This window comes from Camelus bactrianus, chromosome 11 (genome assembly GCF_048773025.1).
Source record: "Camelus bactrianus isolate YW-2024 breed Bactrian camel chromosome 11, ASM4877302v1, whole genome shotgun sequence".
NCBI lineage: Eukaryota > Metazoa > Chordata > Mammalia > Artiodactyla > Camelidae > Camelus > Camelus bactrianus.
In genome coordinates this window covers 21881507-21898870 of record NC_133549.1, presented here as the reverse complement: position 1 = coordinate 21898870, position 17364 = coordinate 21881507, and the positions used below count along the sequence as shown (strand labels likewise).

Sequence of the window (17364 nt, the reverse complement as noted above, 5' to 3'; positions counted from 1 at the left end):
CCTTTGTTTCATATATTCAGCCTTTGCTTTATAAATCAGGTAAGTTCTTCAGGTGTATAATATCTCTTCATCTCTGCTTACTTGGCCATTTAACCCACCTACTTAGTTTTTTTATTTCAACAATTTAATTTTCATTTCTAAAGTTTCTATTTGCTTTCTTCCTCAGGTATCTTTGGTCATTCTTCCTAGTTTTTTGGGAATTTTTTTAAAAAAACTTTTGTACATAATTCTTGGATATTCTGAATCCAACAATTTGAACCTCTTCAGTTCTTGGAGAGTGTTTTTAAGTGTAGCCTTTATTATTATTTAGGTTACTCAGGTGTGATGAGGTGGACAGACCAGGAGACGACAGCAGTTGAAAAGCTAGTCTGTCACAGTTCCTGAGAGGAGGGGGCCCACCCTGTGGGGTGTGGATGTGGGGGCCACAGGGAGGTGCTTGGAGGCAGAGTGAACCAGGGGAACTGTGGACAGGAGCCTTGTTGTGGTCTCTGTGGGAAAGGCAACACCAGGCAGAGTGAGCAGGTTTAAGATTGGCTAGTTTGAGTAATTTCCTCAGGCCCTGGGGCACCGGGGCTGTTTCTCGCTGTGGGGTAATTGACTCTGGGTGGTTAGGGCAGGGATGTTGGCATGGAGTTTTAGAGTCAGTGGAGGAGGTGGGAGCGGGTGTGGGCTGTGGAGTGGTTATTTTTTCACACGAAAGGTGCACTGGAGGGCGAATTGAGTGTCTCCAGGAATTGGCCAGCCCTGGGAGGGGCAGTCTCCCTGGGGTCAGTAAGGCCCTAGATGTCAAAACATCAGAATGAAAGGCCCTGGTTACTACAAGGGCCTGTGTCTCAGACTCCATGAGCTTTCTTTCCTTCCTTTGTGTTTTGTGATCTTTGATTCTAACTTCTGTGGCTGAGTTGGGGAATCTTCCCTTCAGAGAGCATTTGCTCTGCCCTGGGGGTAGTCGAGGGGCTTGCTGGAACCACGGCCATGTAGGTGGAGCCCCTGGACACCCGCTCAGAGAGGGAGTCTCTGGCTCAGCTGCTGCTGCTGTTCCCCAAGGTCAATGTCCCAGCAGATATTGGGTTACGCTGGCCCTGTGGTTCCCTTATGTCCTGCTGCCTACAGGTCAGGTCAGCTCTGGTTCTCCACTGCTCTGACTCCCGGCTTCTCTGACCCTGGTTCTCTGTCTCTGTAGATTGCTTGGTTTCTGTTTTCTGGGTGTTCCTGCATGGGCAGACCTCAGAGATGTTGTGGGGTCAGTTCTAGACTACTGCAATAAAGCAGGTATCACGATAAAGTGAGTTACATGAATTTTTTTGTTTTCTCCAGGCGTATAAAAGTTATATGTAGACAACACTGTAGTATATGAAGTGTGCAATAGCATTATGTCTAAAAAACAATGTACATGTCTTAATTAAAAAATACTTTATTGCTAAAAAATGCCAACCATCATCTGAGCCTTCAGAGTCATCGTAATGTCAAAGATCACTGATCACAGATCGCTGTAGCAAATATAGTAATAATAGTGAACATTTAAAATAGTACAAGAATTATCAAAATGTGACAGAGATGAGAAGTGAACCAATGTTGTTTGAGAAAATGACACTGATAGATTTGCTCAATGTAGGGGTTGCCACAAACCTTCAGTTTGTTAAAAAACAAAAAGTCAAAAAACCAAAACAATACCTGTGAAGTACAATAAAGCCAAGTGTGATAGGAAGGAGGGAGGGGGTAACTGTACTGACTTTTGGGACGTCAAGGCACAGGTTACTGCTCCCTCTGGTTCCTGATTGACCTGAACCCTGCTTATATTTAAAATTTTTTTATGGGAGGAGGTAGTGAAGAGGTGGGTGGTCTCAGGATAGTTCTTCTACTTTTGGTGAGACCAATAATGTCTCAAGGGATGCGTCCCACCCTGGCTTTAATTGTTGTGGAGTGGAGGGTCCTTCAGAGAGTATGACAGTTTCTGGTGCCTGAATCTGATGCCTCATCATGACCTGTTCTGCTGACTCCTGGCCCTAACTAACCACCATGCTGTTTCCACCTGAATCACTTCGCTTGCTTCCTGGCTGGTCTCCTGCTCCTGCTCTCACCTCACTTGTGTCCATTTTCAATATGGCAGCCAGAACCTAGGTCAGATCGTGTCACCCCTCTACTGAGAATCTTATAATAACTTTCCATCTCATGCAGAGCAAAAGTCACATATTTTAGAGAGACTCAAAGGCTCTCGATAGCACTGTCCCTGCCCCGCTGTCCCCCTGCCCTCCTCCTCCCTCACCCCTGACTACTCCCACTCATGGTCCTGTGCTATCCTGGCCTCCTTGTGGTTCAGGGCCCGTGCTGGGCTTGCTCCTGCCTCAGAGCTTCTGCCTTGGTGGTGCCCTTCCTCCAGACACCTGTGTGGCTTGTCCTCTCAGCTCTGTCAGCCGTTGACCCAAAACTCACCTCCTCAGTGAAGCCTTCCTCTCCCACCCCAACCTAGAACTGCAGCCAGCCCTGCCCTCCCTATTCCCACTCCCTGCTCTATTTTCTTTCCTTAGCACTTCATATCATCTTACCTACCATGTACTTTCTCCTTTAAAAATCAACTTTATTGAGACATAATTTACATATAATAAGATGCACCTATTTTAGGCGCACAGTTAGATGAGTTTTGACAAATGCGTTCACCGGTGTAACCACCACAGCAGTCAAGAGAGAGGGCATTTCTATCACCCAAACTCCCCCAGGTCCTGAGCCAGCTTTGGTCCCTGCTCTGGGCAACCACAGATCTGCTTACTGTCAGTATCGATGTTTGTCTTCTGTAGAACGTCGTGTGAATGGAGTCAGCCTGCGTGAACTCTGATGTCTGGCTTCTGTTCTTCAGCATAATGCTTTTGAACTTCATCTACATAATGGCATTAGTAATGGCAACAGTGCTGTAACTAGTCATTAGTTACTGTGAATTAACTGATCACTTTTATTGCTGAGTGGTATTTTATTGTATGGCTATACCACAGTTTATTCATTTACATGGTGATTGGCATCTGGTACCTTCAGGTTTTACTGATTACAAATAAAGCCACTCTGAACATTCATGGACAAGTCTTTGTGTGGACATATGTTTCGCTTACTTTGGGCGAGTATCTGCAGGTGGAGTTGCCTGCTCGCTGCACGAGTCAGTGTTCAAGTGTTTTAGAAACCGCCAAACAGTTATCTAAAGTGATGGCTCAGTTTTGGATCTCTGCCAGGGACATTCGAGTTAAAATTGTTCTGCCTCCTCACCAACACTGGCTGTCCTCAGTCCATCTTATTTTTAGGCATTCTGGGCATCTCCTTGTCATTTTAACTTGCATTTCCCTGATGACTAGTAACACTGAACGTCTTTTCCCGTCCTTATCAGCCATTTGTAAATCTTCTTTTGTGAAGTGTCATTTCTCTTTTTCTGCTTGTTTTTTTAACTTGTGTCTCTCCCTGTTACTGCCTTGCAATATATGAATAATTATATTTTGGACACAAGTCTTTTGTTAGATATATGTATCATGAATATTTTCTCCCATTCTGTGTATCACCTTTTAATTTTATTAATGGTGATTTTCAAAGAGCAGAGGCTTTTAATTTTGTTGAAACTCAACTTACAATTTTTTCACTTTAATGGCTAATGCTTTCTGGTGTCCTGTGTAAGAAATCTTTGTGTGGTCTGCGGTGCTAAAGACTTCTCCTCACATCCAGTGTATTTTGCTTATTTGTTTTGCTTAGTGTCTTTTCCCCCCACCCATCAAAACAGACTCCTTGAGGCAGGGATTTTTGTTGGATTTGTTTATTGCTGAATCCCCAGTATCGTGTCAGCGCATGGTTCATAGCAGTTTCTCAGTAAGTGTTTACTGGATGAATAGATGTATGAGTTTATAATTTTCTTACACAGGTATGTATTTTGCATATTTTATAAGGTAATCTAGCAAATATGGGTTGAAGTAAGAACAGTGGTTCCAGGTAGCATCTACATAGCAGAACCCATTCTTTTTCTAGCAGAGTGACAAAAACGTATAGTGTTCTGTGATGTAAATGAATCTCAGTTTATTTATTTGTTCTTCTGTGAGAAAACCAATCTCTCAGATACAGTTGATTTCTGCTTCCTTTAAAGATGTACCAAAATGAAACACAGATGTATCTAAAGACTCAACAGTTTTACTTCTAGGATTTTGTCTTGTAAAAACACTTGCACCACAATGTGAAGTTGAATGCACAAAAATTTTTATTGAAGTATCATCTGTCATAAATGATTGTACACAAAGCAGTTCGTTTTTAAAAACTGAGTTAAAGTCATACATATTAACATGCAAGAAGAGCAGCTAATAGCCTGTTAACTTACAAGGCAAACTGCAAAACAGCACCTTGAGTGTAACGCCGTCTTTGTAAAACTTTATGTGTGTTTGCTGAAGAAATCTGAATTTTCATCAGCCTGTTGCTGGTGATCATCACTGGGGAGGAGTTTAGTGAGAACTTTTGTTTCCTGTTTCAATATTTTTGTATTGCTTGATTTTTTTTTAAAATAATGAGTAGATACTGCTTTTATACCGGGATAAATACTATTGTCACCATTTTGGAAAAAAATGTGTTTAACTGAGAGAGCTGTTTTTCCAAGTTTCTAGCATCTGAACAACTGGCTTTGTATCTTTTTTGCGACAGCACAGCATGCGCGTCAGAGCGCAGCCTCCTGGATGGTGTTTATCCCCTGTTAACCGAGGCTCTGCTTCAGTGCCTTACACGCGCTCATTTTCATTTGTAGGATCATTTTGTAATTTTGGTTTTGAAAGGGATACGCATTTACACACTATGGTAGAATAGTGTGGGTGAAAACAAAAGCTGTGGGTTAAAGATAATTTCAAATAGAAATCTCTTAGACATTTTTAGGAAACTTAAGGAAGGAGTTGAAGGGTAGGGGTGGGTATGAGAAAGGTGGGAAGAGGTTAAGGAAGAAAGTTGGAAAAGATTGAAGCGGGAAGCAGTACCTGATGGGAAGATTAAAAAGACTTGTGTTCAAGCTGAGATCAAAGCGGTACATTTGTAACTAGTGTAGCGAGGGGAAGTAAATCTATTGTCAAACTCACATGTTGGAGGAGAGCCTTTTTGGAAGGAGAGCTGTAACATACTAGCTGCCTCTGAGTTTTGTTCTCTGAACAGGTTTAGTGACTACTTACACTGAAGGGTCTGACAATGAATCTTGGCCCTTCAGGTATGCTTAGAGGCAGGAAACAGATGAATATGAAAACAGTCCCATAGTAGAAGCAGGGGATTTCTTATTCAGGACATTATTCTGACAAATGCAAAGAACGGTGACCATTATTTATAATTAATACCCAATTTATAATCCTGGTTCTTTCTCTACTGGCTGCAAAACTACAATTTATTTTTCTGTGTATACCCTTGTAACCTATTTGGAGTGAGTGGAGAAATTTATGGTGAAAAATTTGTTTTTATATGGAAGTTGACCCAACCCTTTTGTTTATCATTTTATTGTAAACCCTTGCTGTTGGAGAACCAGGGACATGGTTATAGGTCATAGAAGAACCTCATCTGGAAGCGCAGAGTATGTGGCAAATACTATGCGCTGATTTATGACAGAAAATGGCAGTGATTTCATTAATAAGTTACAACTCTTAAAGATTCCTATTTATCCGATATGTTGGTGATGAGGGCTGAATTTTTCTCCAGAGGTCTTAATATTAGCAGAACTACTCTCTTCCTTTGAAAATGATCTGATTCATTTTTAGGTCTGGATTCGCATCAGGGAAGGTTGCACTGCATGTTACTGTCAGTGTGAGTGGAACGATGCGTCTTTTTCTTGCTGTAACGTCTTCATTGGCCTTTCTGGGCTGCAGCCTTGAGGTGTGAGCTCAGATGTCTCTTGCACCTTGGTCTTTTTTCTTGAGAGCAATGACCACGATTGCGATCATTTTGGGGCGTCTCTTGTTGAATGTTTGCTTCTGCCACAAGACCAGACTCGGTGAGACTCGGACCCACCTGTCTTGTCCTCCTGTACTCTCAGTACTGAACAGGATGCCTGCCACACAGTAACTTTCAAAAAAAAAAAAGACACTGGGAACCAAAGAACAGAGAATGGCTAGAAAGAGATACCGGCAGGAGAGGGAACAGAGAAGGAAAATGGCAGTTGAGAGAAATTTAAGATGATAACCCTGATGTAATCACCCTTTATGCTGCAAAATGTGCTTAAAAAGCTGTAGGGTTTCAGAAATTTCCATTCCATTGTATTTGTTTAAATCAGAGAGATTAAAAAAAAGAAGAAAAGAAAAGAAAAAACCCAGAGAGATTCGTAACAATATGGTTGATTTGTTACAATCTGGATTGAGTTAGTTTTTATAAAGCTGCATGGAAGGCAACTGACAAACATCTGCATCAGGAGACCAAGTGTCACACCCTATGGGATGACACAGATGGACGAGAAGATGGGCAAAGTAATGATTTGAACTCACAAAACATAAGTAGTGGGGACCTCTCTTTGCTTATTTGAGTTTCTCTCTTTCACACCTACTGGTAAATAATAAGCAGTCTAGGTATTGATAAGCATTGACCGCTGTAGAGTAAAATATGGTAAGCTATATATTGTGTGTTGAGACACTACGTCTCCTTCATGGTTAAATTATTTGCATCATATTTTAAGGAGCTATGAAACAGAATCCCTTGAATATCTAAATAATGTCAGATCAGCTTGGATGAAACATCATGTGGTGTTGGGGGTGGAAAGTGAACAGACCCTAGCTCATCTCCTCAAAGAATTTAGTCTCTCATTGGATTGAACGTGTCATTGGAATGTAGAAAACATTAAACACACCGAGCTCCCAAAGGTTTCTGAATTTGAAAGTGAACCACCTTTATATAACATTTTAAGGTAGTTTTGAAGTACAGGTTACCTGGATACCCATTTACTTGGGAGATGAGTAATATAAGGATATGAATACGTTCATGCATGCAGTATCTTGTTCTGTTCTTTTATTAAATAGTTCAGGCATAAAATATATAAAATAATACACATATGCTGCCACCAGCTTAAGAAACAAAATGTTGCCTATACAGTGATTTTTCTGCCATTCCATTCCTTTCTCTCCCTCCCCCTTTTGATACAGTTTTGTTTTCTCAAGGTTTATGTAAATTGTATCATTCTGTATATGTTGTTTTACAACCTGCTTTTGTGATCCAACCCCTCCCCACCCGATTTACTGATCTAGGTATATTTAATTGTAACTTTAATCTTAACTGCCGTGTAACATTCCAATGGGTGATTATCCGTAATTCACCCAGTCGTCTCATGCTGGCCGTTTAGATGGTTTTCAATTTTTCCCAGCGGCAAAGTTGCCGTGAATGTTCCTGTGCGCCAGGGACTGCAGCTGGGCCCGGGCCCCCTGGACCATGGAGAATGTGCACTTAGGAATTTTACTTCATTCTGCCAGGTTGCTCTCCAAAGAGATTTCCCAATTTGTGCTCCCACCTGCAGTTAGGGAGTGTTCCCTCGTTTCTGCAGATTTCAGTTTTGTAAATTGGATGATTGTGCAATACTGTGCATTGTGTCCTTCTGGGCGTCTGTTGTGCGTGCTGCCGGCGTTCTGCTTCTGCTAAGTGGCTTGGGCGGACACTTAAGTGGTGCGGTTTTCTTGAGAATGTAGGTGAGCTGAGCAGATGCGTCATGACCATTTCCCTGTTGCCACTGTTAACACATCCTGCCCTTTCTCACTATAAATAAATTTTAAACTTCAATGACATGCATTGTGTCAAGAGACTACACATAGTGATGTGCCTTTTCGTATCTGATTGTGAAAGACGTTGTCATTTCACGGGGACTCATTGTTCATTTTCATCGAAGAGCTCTGAGGCTCCACACGGTGCAGACTCTGGAGTGAGAAGCCTGGGCCAAAAGCCCTGCGCCACACCCGCCGGTTATGAAGATGTGAACAGGCGGCTTTACCCCTTTGAGGCTTGGTCGACTCCGCTCCCATCCTCACCGTGAGGTTCAGACGCACTGTCAAGTGTCCAGCACGGTGCCCACTCAGAGCCAGCCTGCGGGAACTCGTAGTTATTCTATTCCGGCAAAAGAAACAGCTTCAAAAAACACTTCTTTGTCTATGACCTACTAACCACATAGAATTCCAAGCAGGGTTTCCGTGAAGCCAAGAGTATAAAACAGGTGAACATTTTCAAAAGTGTTACCACTGCCTTACATTTTGTGAAGCTGTTATATGTTTCAAATCACTTTTCAGTATTTTAAAAATCACTTTTTTTTTTTTTTTTTTAGCTTTGCAGTAAATCTGAGAGGGAGGCAGGGAAGGTATCTTTAAATAGCCCCATGTTCCAGATGAGGAAAATCTGTGGCGGAGCCAGGATAAGAGGCAGCGGTTCCTGTTGCTTACGCTAGGAGGGTTTTGTCTTTTGCTTTCTGTTTGTGAGTTTAGTTTTTTGTGTGGTTTTTGATGTCCAAACAGATTTTTGCCCACGAAGAGCTTACTAGCAAAGTAGAGAGAAGCAGCTTTGAGCAGTTTGCATTTTGTATTGTTTTCTCTTAAAAGAGAAGGATGCTTTGGAATAAAAACATGGGAAAATTTTCCAAGTAAATTAAAATTTTTTCCATAAATGATGTCCTCTCTGGCCCCAGGCCCTATTAGACTGATCCCCCTGATCCTTGAAACCTCACCTTCGGGCACCTCACTTAAGTGCTTTGTGTTTGTGTGCTGGCATGCCTCTGCTTTGTATTTGGGACCAGGGTTCCCTGCTGGTCTCTTAGCGCCCTTCCCCTCCCTCCCTGTTGTGCTTGTGCCCTTGGGACGTGTAGTTGGCGTCCCACCAACGTGCTGAGTGACTAGAAGTAAACTTATCCCTTGGAAATAAATGTGATGCAGAATATCTGCTTGACACCAAAATGGTCAATAAATTGAACCGGAGAGTAACTGAAATGTCTCATACTATGAAGCATCCACACTGACTTATTCTTGGTTTATTTTTATCACACCTGTGTCTGTTACACACATACAAGCTCAGGGAGGAAGAATCTAGACTGGTAGTTTATCTTAGCTGCATTCTTTTTTCATTAGGAATCAGTGAAATTGTGCTATTACAGTTTTTCTTATTCAACACTATCACCACATTAAAATTGACCAAAATACCAGCCACACTTCTACCACTCCAACTGCCTTTCATTTTTTAAAATTCTTTTTCAGTTCTTCTGTCCACATACATCAATGTACTTTATCGTTATAATCAGTGTCTGTGCAAATTTGTATTCCTCCCTTAGCATATCAAGCATACTTACGTTAGTACATGTTCTTTCTTGTGTGGCTTTTTAGTGGCTAAATGTTCTTGCATTTAAATGATGCACCACAGTGTACATAATAAATTCTGTTCTCGGGCATTTACACTGTTTGCAGTTGTTGTTGCCATCAGTGATGCCAAAGCGATTCTCTTGGTTTTTATTTTATGTTACCATTTATGTGTCTATGTGTTTAAACTTCAGAGGTTGTCTGTAGTGTCTAGAGCACTTAAGGGCGTGGCTCTGCAGTCATGTTGCCTGGGTTCGGATTCTTGTTCCGCTGCTTCCTGGATGCCCTCCCTGGCAAGTCACGTGACCTCCGTGGCGTCTATAGTTCATCTCTAAAATGTGGGACATTCTAGTACTTCCTAAGGTTACTGTGAAGATTAAATGATAAAACATGAGTAAATTGCTTAAACACAGTCTGATACAAAGTGAAGGCTCATCAAAATTGAGCTATTAAATAATCCAGGTTTGGGGAGAGGGATGGAGGGAGAAGCATAGATGAAATAAGATTGGCCGTGGTCCTGCTGATGCTTGATGGAGCTGGGTGTCAGGTACAAGGGGATTCCCTGTAATGCTCTTCTTACTTTTCTATATGTTTGAATTTTTTTTATATAAAAGTGAAAGCACATACAATAAAAACCTTTTAACTTTTAAATTTATTTTTTAGTTTGGCATTATTTTCTTTGGATATGTTTCTAGGAGTAGGGTCACCAGGTGAGGGACTTTCATAATCATTGTTTTGAATATGGCCAAATTGCTTTAGCAAAGGATTGTTTGATGTATGGTGCTAGCCACAAAGGCTAAGTAAGCCAGCTTTATCACAATCTTTAAAGCACAGGGTATTATCATTTCATGTTTTTTATACACTTCTATCAATAAAAGGGTCCCTCGTGGTTCCCTCCCCCCTTTTAAAATTAGTGGAAACTTTGAGCATTTTCTTAGTTTTGGCTACTGGTGGTTATCATTTGAAATTTTTTAAATGATCTACTTCTGTCCTTGGTTCTTTCATCTAGGAGGATTTTATAGGATTCATTTTATTAAAGCAATATAATAGTTTGGTGGAATTAGACTCAGTTTAACTGTCATTATTTCATTTTTAAGTGAAAGGAGAAACTGTCATCACTATGTGGCTACTGTGACATTTCACTGAAAAATTCCCTCTTTAATATGTACTCATGGCAAAAGTGTTTCTTGAAACTTAAAATGCAGGGTGTAGGAATGATTATGATCTCCATGTCTTATTGATTTGGAAAATGCTTTTGATTTATGGTTGCTGTAAATATATGGTCAAGCTGTGATGGATTGCCCCGAGGTGACAGCCACCACTGTTTTTTATGTAGTGTCCCCTCAGTGTGCTGTCATCTTCATTACAGACCATCTGCCACCAGAGGCCAGGCTGCAGATGTCTGTTGTCAATGAAATCTGACCGCAGTAAATTTGCAGGTGTCTTTGGAAGGATAGAACACTACCATTGTGCTTTTCCGGTGTTCCGTCTTTGTAATGAACATACCTGTGTTTGCTTTCTCCCTTCACCATTTCCTGCTTTTCATGACGCTGATCACAATGCTGATCACAACTGCTAATTCCAATACAGATCATGGTCACGAATTCTCTGTAGCTTTTAAAGTATGGTCAGCTGCCTATGGTAATAATGCTGAGTAATCTAATGTATTCGCACACTCATCTTCTGAGTCTCCCCTAATGGGGCTGGCACATTTATGTTGCATTATATTGTTACAATCTGTGTATTTAAAATGTTAGAGGGCTAAGGCCTCATACTGTACAGTGGTTTGCTTAAACTCTATAGCATTCTGTGTTTAAACCTACAATTTGTAAATGATAGCTTTTTAAAATGGATTTCTGGTGTACTTGAGAGCCACACTTTATGCCACCTTTGTAACCCTAGGGACTGACTGGTAACTGTGAAAAGCCCTCTGTATTTCATGTTCATATTATTTATTACTTGACACATGGCAGGAGGGGCATAACATTGTTTTATTTGTCAGATTTGCATAAGAAGTTTCTTAAGAAAAGCTTTTATAGTACGCAGCACATACATAAATTCTCATATAATCATCCTTTTGAGATCAACCTTGTAGTTTTGTTGCTGTTTTTCTTTTTGGAAAGCTTTTTTTTTTTTTTTTGGTACGTATCTATATTTATTTATTTTATTTTATTGAGGTATAATTGACATCTAATCCTATGTTTCTGGTGTACCACATAATGATTCGACATTTGCGTACCTTGTAGAATGATCACCACAATTAGTCTAGTTAATGTCCATCAACATACATAGTTAAGTATTTTTCTACTTTCTTGTGATGAGGACTTTTAAGATCTACACTCTGAGCGACTTTCAGATATGCAATACAGTATTAACTGTAATCACCATGCAGTGCATTGTATCCCTGCAACTTCTTTATTTTATTGGAAGTTTGTACCTTTTGACCCCCTTCACCTATTTTGCGCTGCCCTCTCCCCACCACCGCCTGCTTCTGGCAACCACCAATCTATTCTCTGTCGGAAAACTTTTAAGATAAGAAAAATTTGCTACAATGGAAAGAGCCTACCAAGTGTTTAAAGGAAACATGCAAAATTGAAAGGAAGGCTCCTTTTTTTCCTTTTTGTTAATAGCTTTAGAAAAGTTAAAATAAAGTTTAAGCCTGAGCTAGTGACATAAGGTTATATGATTGGCTAAATTGGGATTCTGTTTATTAGACTTAAAGCAAATAAGCAAAAGCACCTTTTAAAAGATCTGATACTTATAATCAAGAAAAAACAGAGTTTGAAAACTTCTGTGTAAGAAATAGCATCTAGATTGTATTTATGAAAAAAAAAAAAAAAAAAGAAGAAGAAACCTACTTTGCTGGCACTTTGACCTTGGACTTCCCACCTTCAGAACTGTGAGAAATAAATGTCTGCTGTTTTAGCCAAAAAAGTAAATAAATAAAATGTGTCTATGAATATGTGTTTGTGGGTGTGTTGTATATATACTTTATGAAAGTTATGAAAACAACTCCAAAATAGTGTTTCTGTTTATATAAGATAAATACAAGTGTGGACATAAACACCCTGGCTAAACAAATAAATAACAAAAAGGTGAGCTTTTGAGTTTTCCAAAATGTTGACTTCAGTCACTTTAGGAAAGCTGTGTTATTCCTCGTCATTCAGCTGGTAGGTGAGGCCCAGGGTAGAGGGAGTCAGGGCTGTCGTCATACGAGTAAGATACACTTACCTCCCCCTGCGGGTCTAGCTTCACCATGAAACGTGGGGATGACGATATTTAAAAACGGAGGAACTTGTTCATGTATTGGTAGTAAACGCAAAGTAGCGTACTTTCCCGACGTGATGAACGGTCCCTGCCCTGGTACCAACAGTCTTCTCAGATTTATCTCTGCGTTATCAACCGTTGTTTGACCCACATTCAATAACCTTTCCTCCTCTACATTCCATGCGGAGCGGTAAGAGGCACCTGCCGGTCTTCCTACCCACTTGACAATGTTGAGGCGAATGTCCCCAAACCTCTCAGTCTCTTGGCCTCCTGTTGTCTTCCAAGACCATCTTCCTTTTTTATGGACTGAGGTCCTGAAGATGAGCAGCCTCCCTGGCCCCAGTGCTCCCTCCTCATGCCTGTGACATCCCCACCCTTCATCATTCCAATAACTACTTGGCTTTCATTGTCTCTCTTCTTCTTGTTAAGTTCTTTGGCTCACTTAAAAATTTCCTTGGGGTTCAAGCTGGTTCACAGTTTAAACCTGATTTAAAATGAGTGGCTTGAAGAAATCTGGAGATCTAACCAATAGCTGATTTTTCACCCCACATCTACACATTCCATCTCTATTCCTACGATGTCCAAGGTTAAAGTCAGGACTCTTGTGCCAGATCCTTGTGTTTTGATCCTGGTCCTGCCAGTCAGTACTGTGTGACCTTAGGCATGTTACTTAACCTCTCTGTGTCTGAGATTTTTTAATAACAGAGATAATAAAAATCCTTCTACTTTGTAGAGTTACAGTGAAAATGAAATGAATAAATAAAGCATCCACGACGGCACTGGCACAAAGTTAAGCGGCTCGTAACTGGTGCTGCAGTCCTGCTGCCCTCCTCCCAGGAGCCGGACTGTGGCTTTTTATTTCTGTCCGCTCTCCTGGAGACTCAGAGCTGACCTGGTCTCTGATCCCTTGGCACAGCAGTGTTTGTTCTTTGGCTAGTGACCTGTTTGTATACATATTTTAGGATCCATCCTAATATTAACATCCTCAAATATGTGTATTAGCAGATCATGACAAAAATACCAGAATTATTACCAAAGAGAAAACACACACTGCAGTACAGGGTACAATGTTGTAAGGATTAAAACACACATGTCACATGGCTGTAGGTCAGCTGAGAATCGAAACAAAACAACTTTGATCTCATCGGCTGTTTAGCGTTTGGACACCTGAAAAACCATCACTCTTACCTGCTGAGGACATCCAATCATGGGCTGACCATCTGGGTCCTATCTGGCTCTATTAGTTTTCTGCCAAAAGCAGCTCTCGCCTCGCTGGAGATTTGCACCTTGATGAGTTGCGTTTCAAAGTAAGGAAGACGTAGAACGTCATTGCTGGTCCCTGCACTCACCTTCGGGTCCTGGGAAGTGAAGTGCGGTGCCAAGTGCTGTCGCAGTATCAGCCAGGCTGCTGCTACCATGGCCATGCCTTCCATAAGTCTTCGTTATGAGCGCTGAACCTCAGAGAGGCTGCGGGGCGGTGAAACTTGGATCACTTAAAAAAAAAAAATAAAAGTAACAATAAATCAACTTTCCAGACACCACCCTTTTCTGGTGTACCAGATCTGGACGGGGTGATGACTAGCAGGGAGGGCTCCGACTCCGCCCTCAGCCGGCAGGTGCAGGTGGGCACGTTGCCAGGTCTGGTGGCAGAGTGGACCCTCTGTGGCTGGCGCCAAGCTAACGGACAGAAGTCTCTCGTCACTTGCCTGCATCCATGGTGAGTAAGGAGCAGGGCATGAGAAACTCCTGCAGGACCAGGAATATTCTCTTCTTAGTCCTCATATAAATTTGTGATGAACCTTTTCGTGTGTCCCTCGTGAGACCTGGCATTCATTTGGAATTTCATGCCTGTCTTGACTGCCAGTGGAATTCTAAGCTAGGTTTCTTTGGGAGAGATTTTACTCGGCTTCCACTTACATTGGAGGTAATTCATCACCATCTCCCAGGCCTTGTCCTGGAGTGGTTTTAGGGGGCTCTGGAGACAGAAACGAGTTGCTTAGCAACAGTGTCATCATGTAAGGATGTGAGTCACCGTGATATTCGCCAGCCAGAGCTGCTGGGATTACATGAGGTGACACGTTGAAAAGCCGTGCCTGACACATGGTGTGTGCTCATTAGCTCCTTTCCCCACGTGTGTGAATTAGTATTTAGAACACTGAACTAGGTTTCTCTAAGAAAGCCGACAGCTCCGTAAGAACAATGTATAGCATTTGTTTTTACAGTTATTTCTTAAAATCGTATTTCAAACGTACCGAAATTATTGAAAATCATAATACAGCCCAATGTACCACATAGGTTTCAAAGGTTAACATTTTGCTGTACGGGTCTTAAATTCTTGAAGAAATGAAACCCTGCAAATACATCAGTGAGTCACCCTCCCCGCCCCCGCCGTATCTCCTCCCTTCCCCGACTTCTTCGGGAGAACTCTGTCCCAAGTCGGGAGAACTCTGTTCCACTGGCGGGCGCTCTTCCCGTCAGTGTTTTCAACTTTGGCTATATATCTAAGTGTTCACAGGTAATATGTAGCATTGTGTGTGCTAGAAATTTATGTAAGCAGTATAGTAACACAGTGCATGCTTTCAACTCACTCCTTTGGGATTTGAGTTGCATTTAGATCTACTTCCTCTTAGCTGGTGTGTAGGAGAGCAATGGACTGTAACTTAGATACCTCGTATACCTTTTTTACTCATCACGAAGCACTGTGAGGTGAGTTTTTTCCACTCGGTTTCAGAGCATGCACTCAAACCTAGGTTTCTCCAATCCCATTAAGCCATGCTTTCAATAAATATAAGGAAAATAAACTTGAGAAGAATGAGCTGGCAGGCTGCCTCCTAGTGTACCTCTGGGATCTGAGTGTAAAGGGAATTGGTGGCCATTCCTTCTGGCCTGTAGTAGGCAAGATGAGGGCAGCCCTGCCTTCCTGGGAGGTGGGGCGTGGTAGGGCTGCCCTGCAGGGGGCCCCGGGGTCTGCGGGAGCAGCGGGTCTGCCACCTGAGATGTTCACTCGAGGGAAGCACAGGACCCTTTCTCACTGGATAACGAATGTGGTAAATCAGTGACATTTTTGAGGCCTGAAGAACCTCGAGGGGCAGGGAGAGGTTTAAAAGAAGCCTAAGACCTGGACCGAGCCCTCAAAGAACTTAAAGTCCTAGCAGGGGAGATGAATCTAAGATGAAACAGAACCACTGGATGCAGACCAGCTCAGTGTATGCGGTGCAAGCCCCTGTCATCTTTCACAGCAGTGGCCTTTTTCTCTGCATCTTGGTTTTTCCCTCAACAATACCTTCCTGAGATCCTTTCAAGGCATCTAGCATAGAACTAATTCATTTTTAAAGGTTGCATAATATTCCATGATATGGACATGTTTTTTATTTGACCATTCTCTTATTAATCGGTCATCTCCTTTTTGCTGTAAATGGCTAAGAACTGTAGCAGTCACCATCCTCACGTGTATGTCCCTGTGTGCTTAGATTCTGTGGGACAGACTGCCAAGAGTGGGATGGCTGGACAGGAGGGGTGTATGCATTTTTAATTTTAATAGATGCCGCCATACTGCTGTCTAAAAAGGCAGGAATTCGTATTTCCCCACCACCAGTGCATGCGCGTCCTCTCCCTGCATTGTTATTTTTAACAGTTATGATACCTTTTTTTTAAGTATCTGACTGGATATAAAGTTATACCCCATTGTGATCAATTTCTTTTTTTTTTTTTTAACATTTTTTATTGATTTATAATCATTTTACAATGTTATGTCCACTGTGATCAATTTCTGCGGCCACTCGGGAATACGAATGTCTTTTTGGACATCACGCTGGCTGTTTGTTTTTGCTGTTTGGTGCACTCCTCACCTTCTGCCTGGTTTGTTACTATTAGCCTCTGGGTTTTTCCCTTGGTTGATCTGTAAGAGCTGTTTACGTAGAACAGACACCAATCCTTTGTCATCTGTGTTACAAATATTTAGACAAACTCTATCATTTGTTGGCTTTGTTTACCAGTCAGTTCACTGAAAAATATAGCAGAAAACTGAGTTTCATCAGCTCAGAGAATAACCTAATGAGTTTGATAAGTTAACCAGCCTTTTGGGAGGGTCCATGAGTGAAGTGTGACGTTGACAGGAAAGGTACAGTCTGCTCGTTGAAGAACGTGGCAGCTCACTGCATCAGCTGGGTTTTCCATCACTGAAGCTTTTTCAGTGTTCTTCCAGCAACAGGGAGGAATCCTTACGTGGATGCCTGATGTGGAGGAAAACACAGTTTGATCTGTGAGTAGCTGTCATGCCCTCAGCTGATCTCTTTGCCTTATGAAGATGGAACACTGAAATACTGTCTCTCTCTCTCTTTTCTTTTTTTTTTTTTTTTAATAGAAATCACACCATCCTCAAAACCTCATCCACCTGTTGTGGGCAAAGTGACTCATCACAGCATTGAATTGTACTGGGATCTGGAGAAGAAAGCTAAGCGGCAAGGACCTCAGGAGCAGTGGTTCAGGTTTTCCATTGAAGAGGAGGACCCCAAAATGCACACTTACGGTATCATTTATACGTAGGTGCAATGTTGCATTGCTTAACACTTTGATTTCTTGATTAGCTGGAATGGTTTCTATTGTCTCCGAGAGGACTCATTTTGAAATTAAAGAAAAGAATGAGTCAGCATCATTTGCATGCATACTTTTTATGAAAAATGATTTTTGGAAAATAAGCTTTAGCAGTAACGTTGAAATCAAACCTCCTATACATTTGAGAGCTTCTCAGGCTTCTGAAATATACTAATGGTATATTTAATAAAATGCAAGATGCAGATACAGA

General features: G+C 41.6%; 1 protein-coding gene across 3 annotated transcripts in view; it reads left to right on the top strand.

Moving 5' to 3' along the window:
- FANK1 (fibronectin type III and ankyrin repeat domains 1) overlaps positions 1–17364 on the top strand; it is a 91477-nt gene that overhangs the window by 50383 nt on the left and 23730 nt on the right. For all 3 annotated transcript variants that reach the window (XM_074373410.1, XM_074373409.1, XM_074373411.1), the window contains exon 2: positions 16924–17101. In XM_074373410.1, the coding sequence (XP_074229511.1) occupies positions 16924–17101 (178 nt within the window). The remainder of the gene's footprint in view (positions 1–16923; positions 17102–17364) is intronic.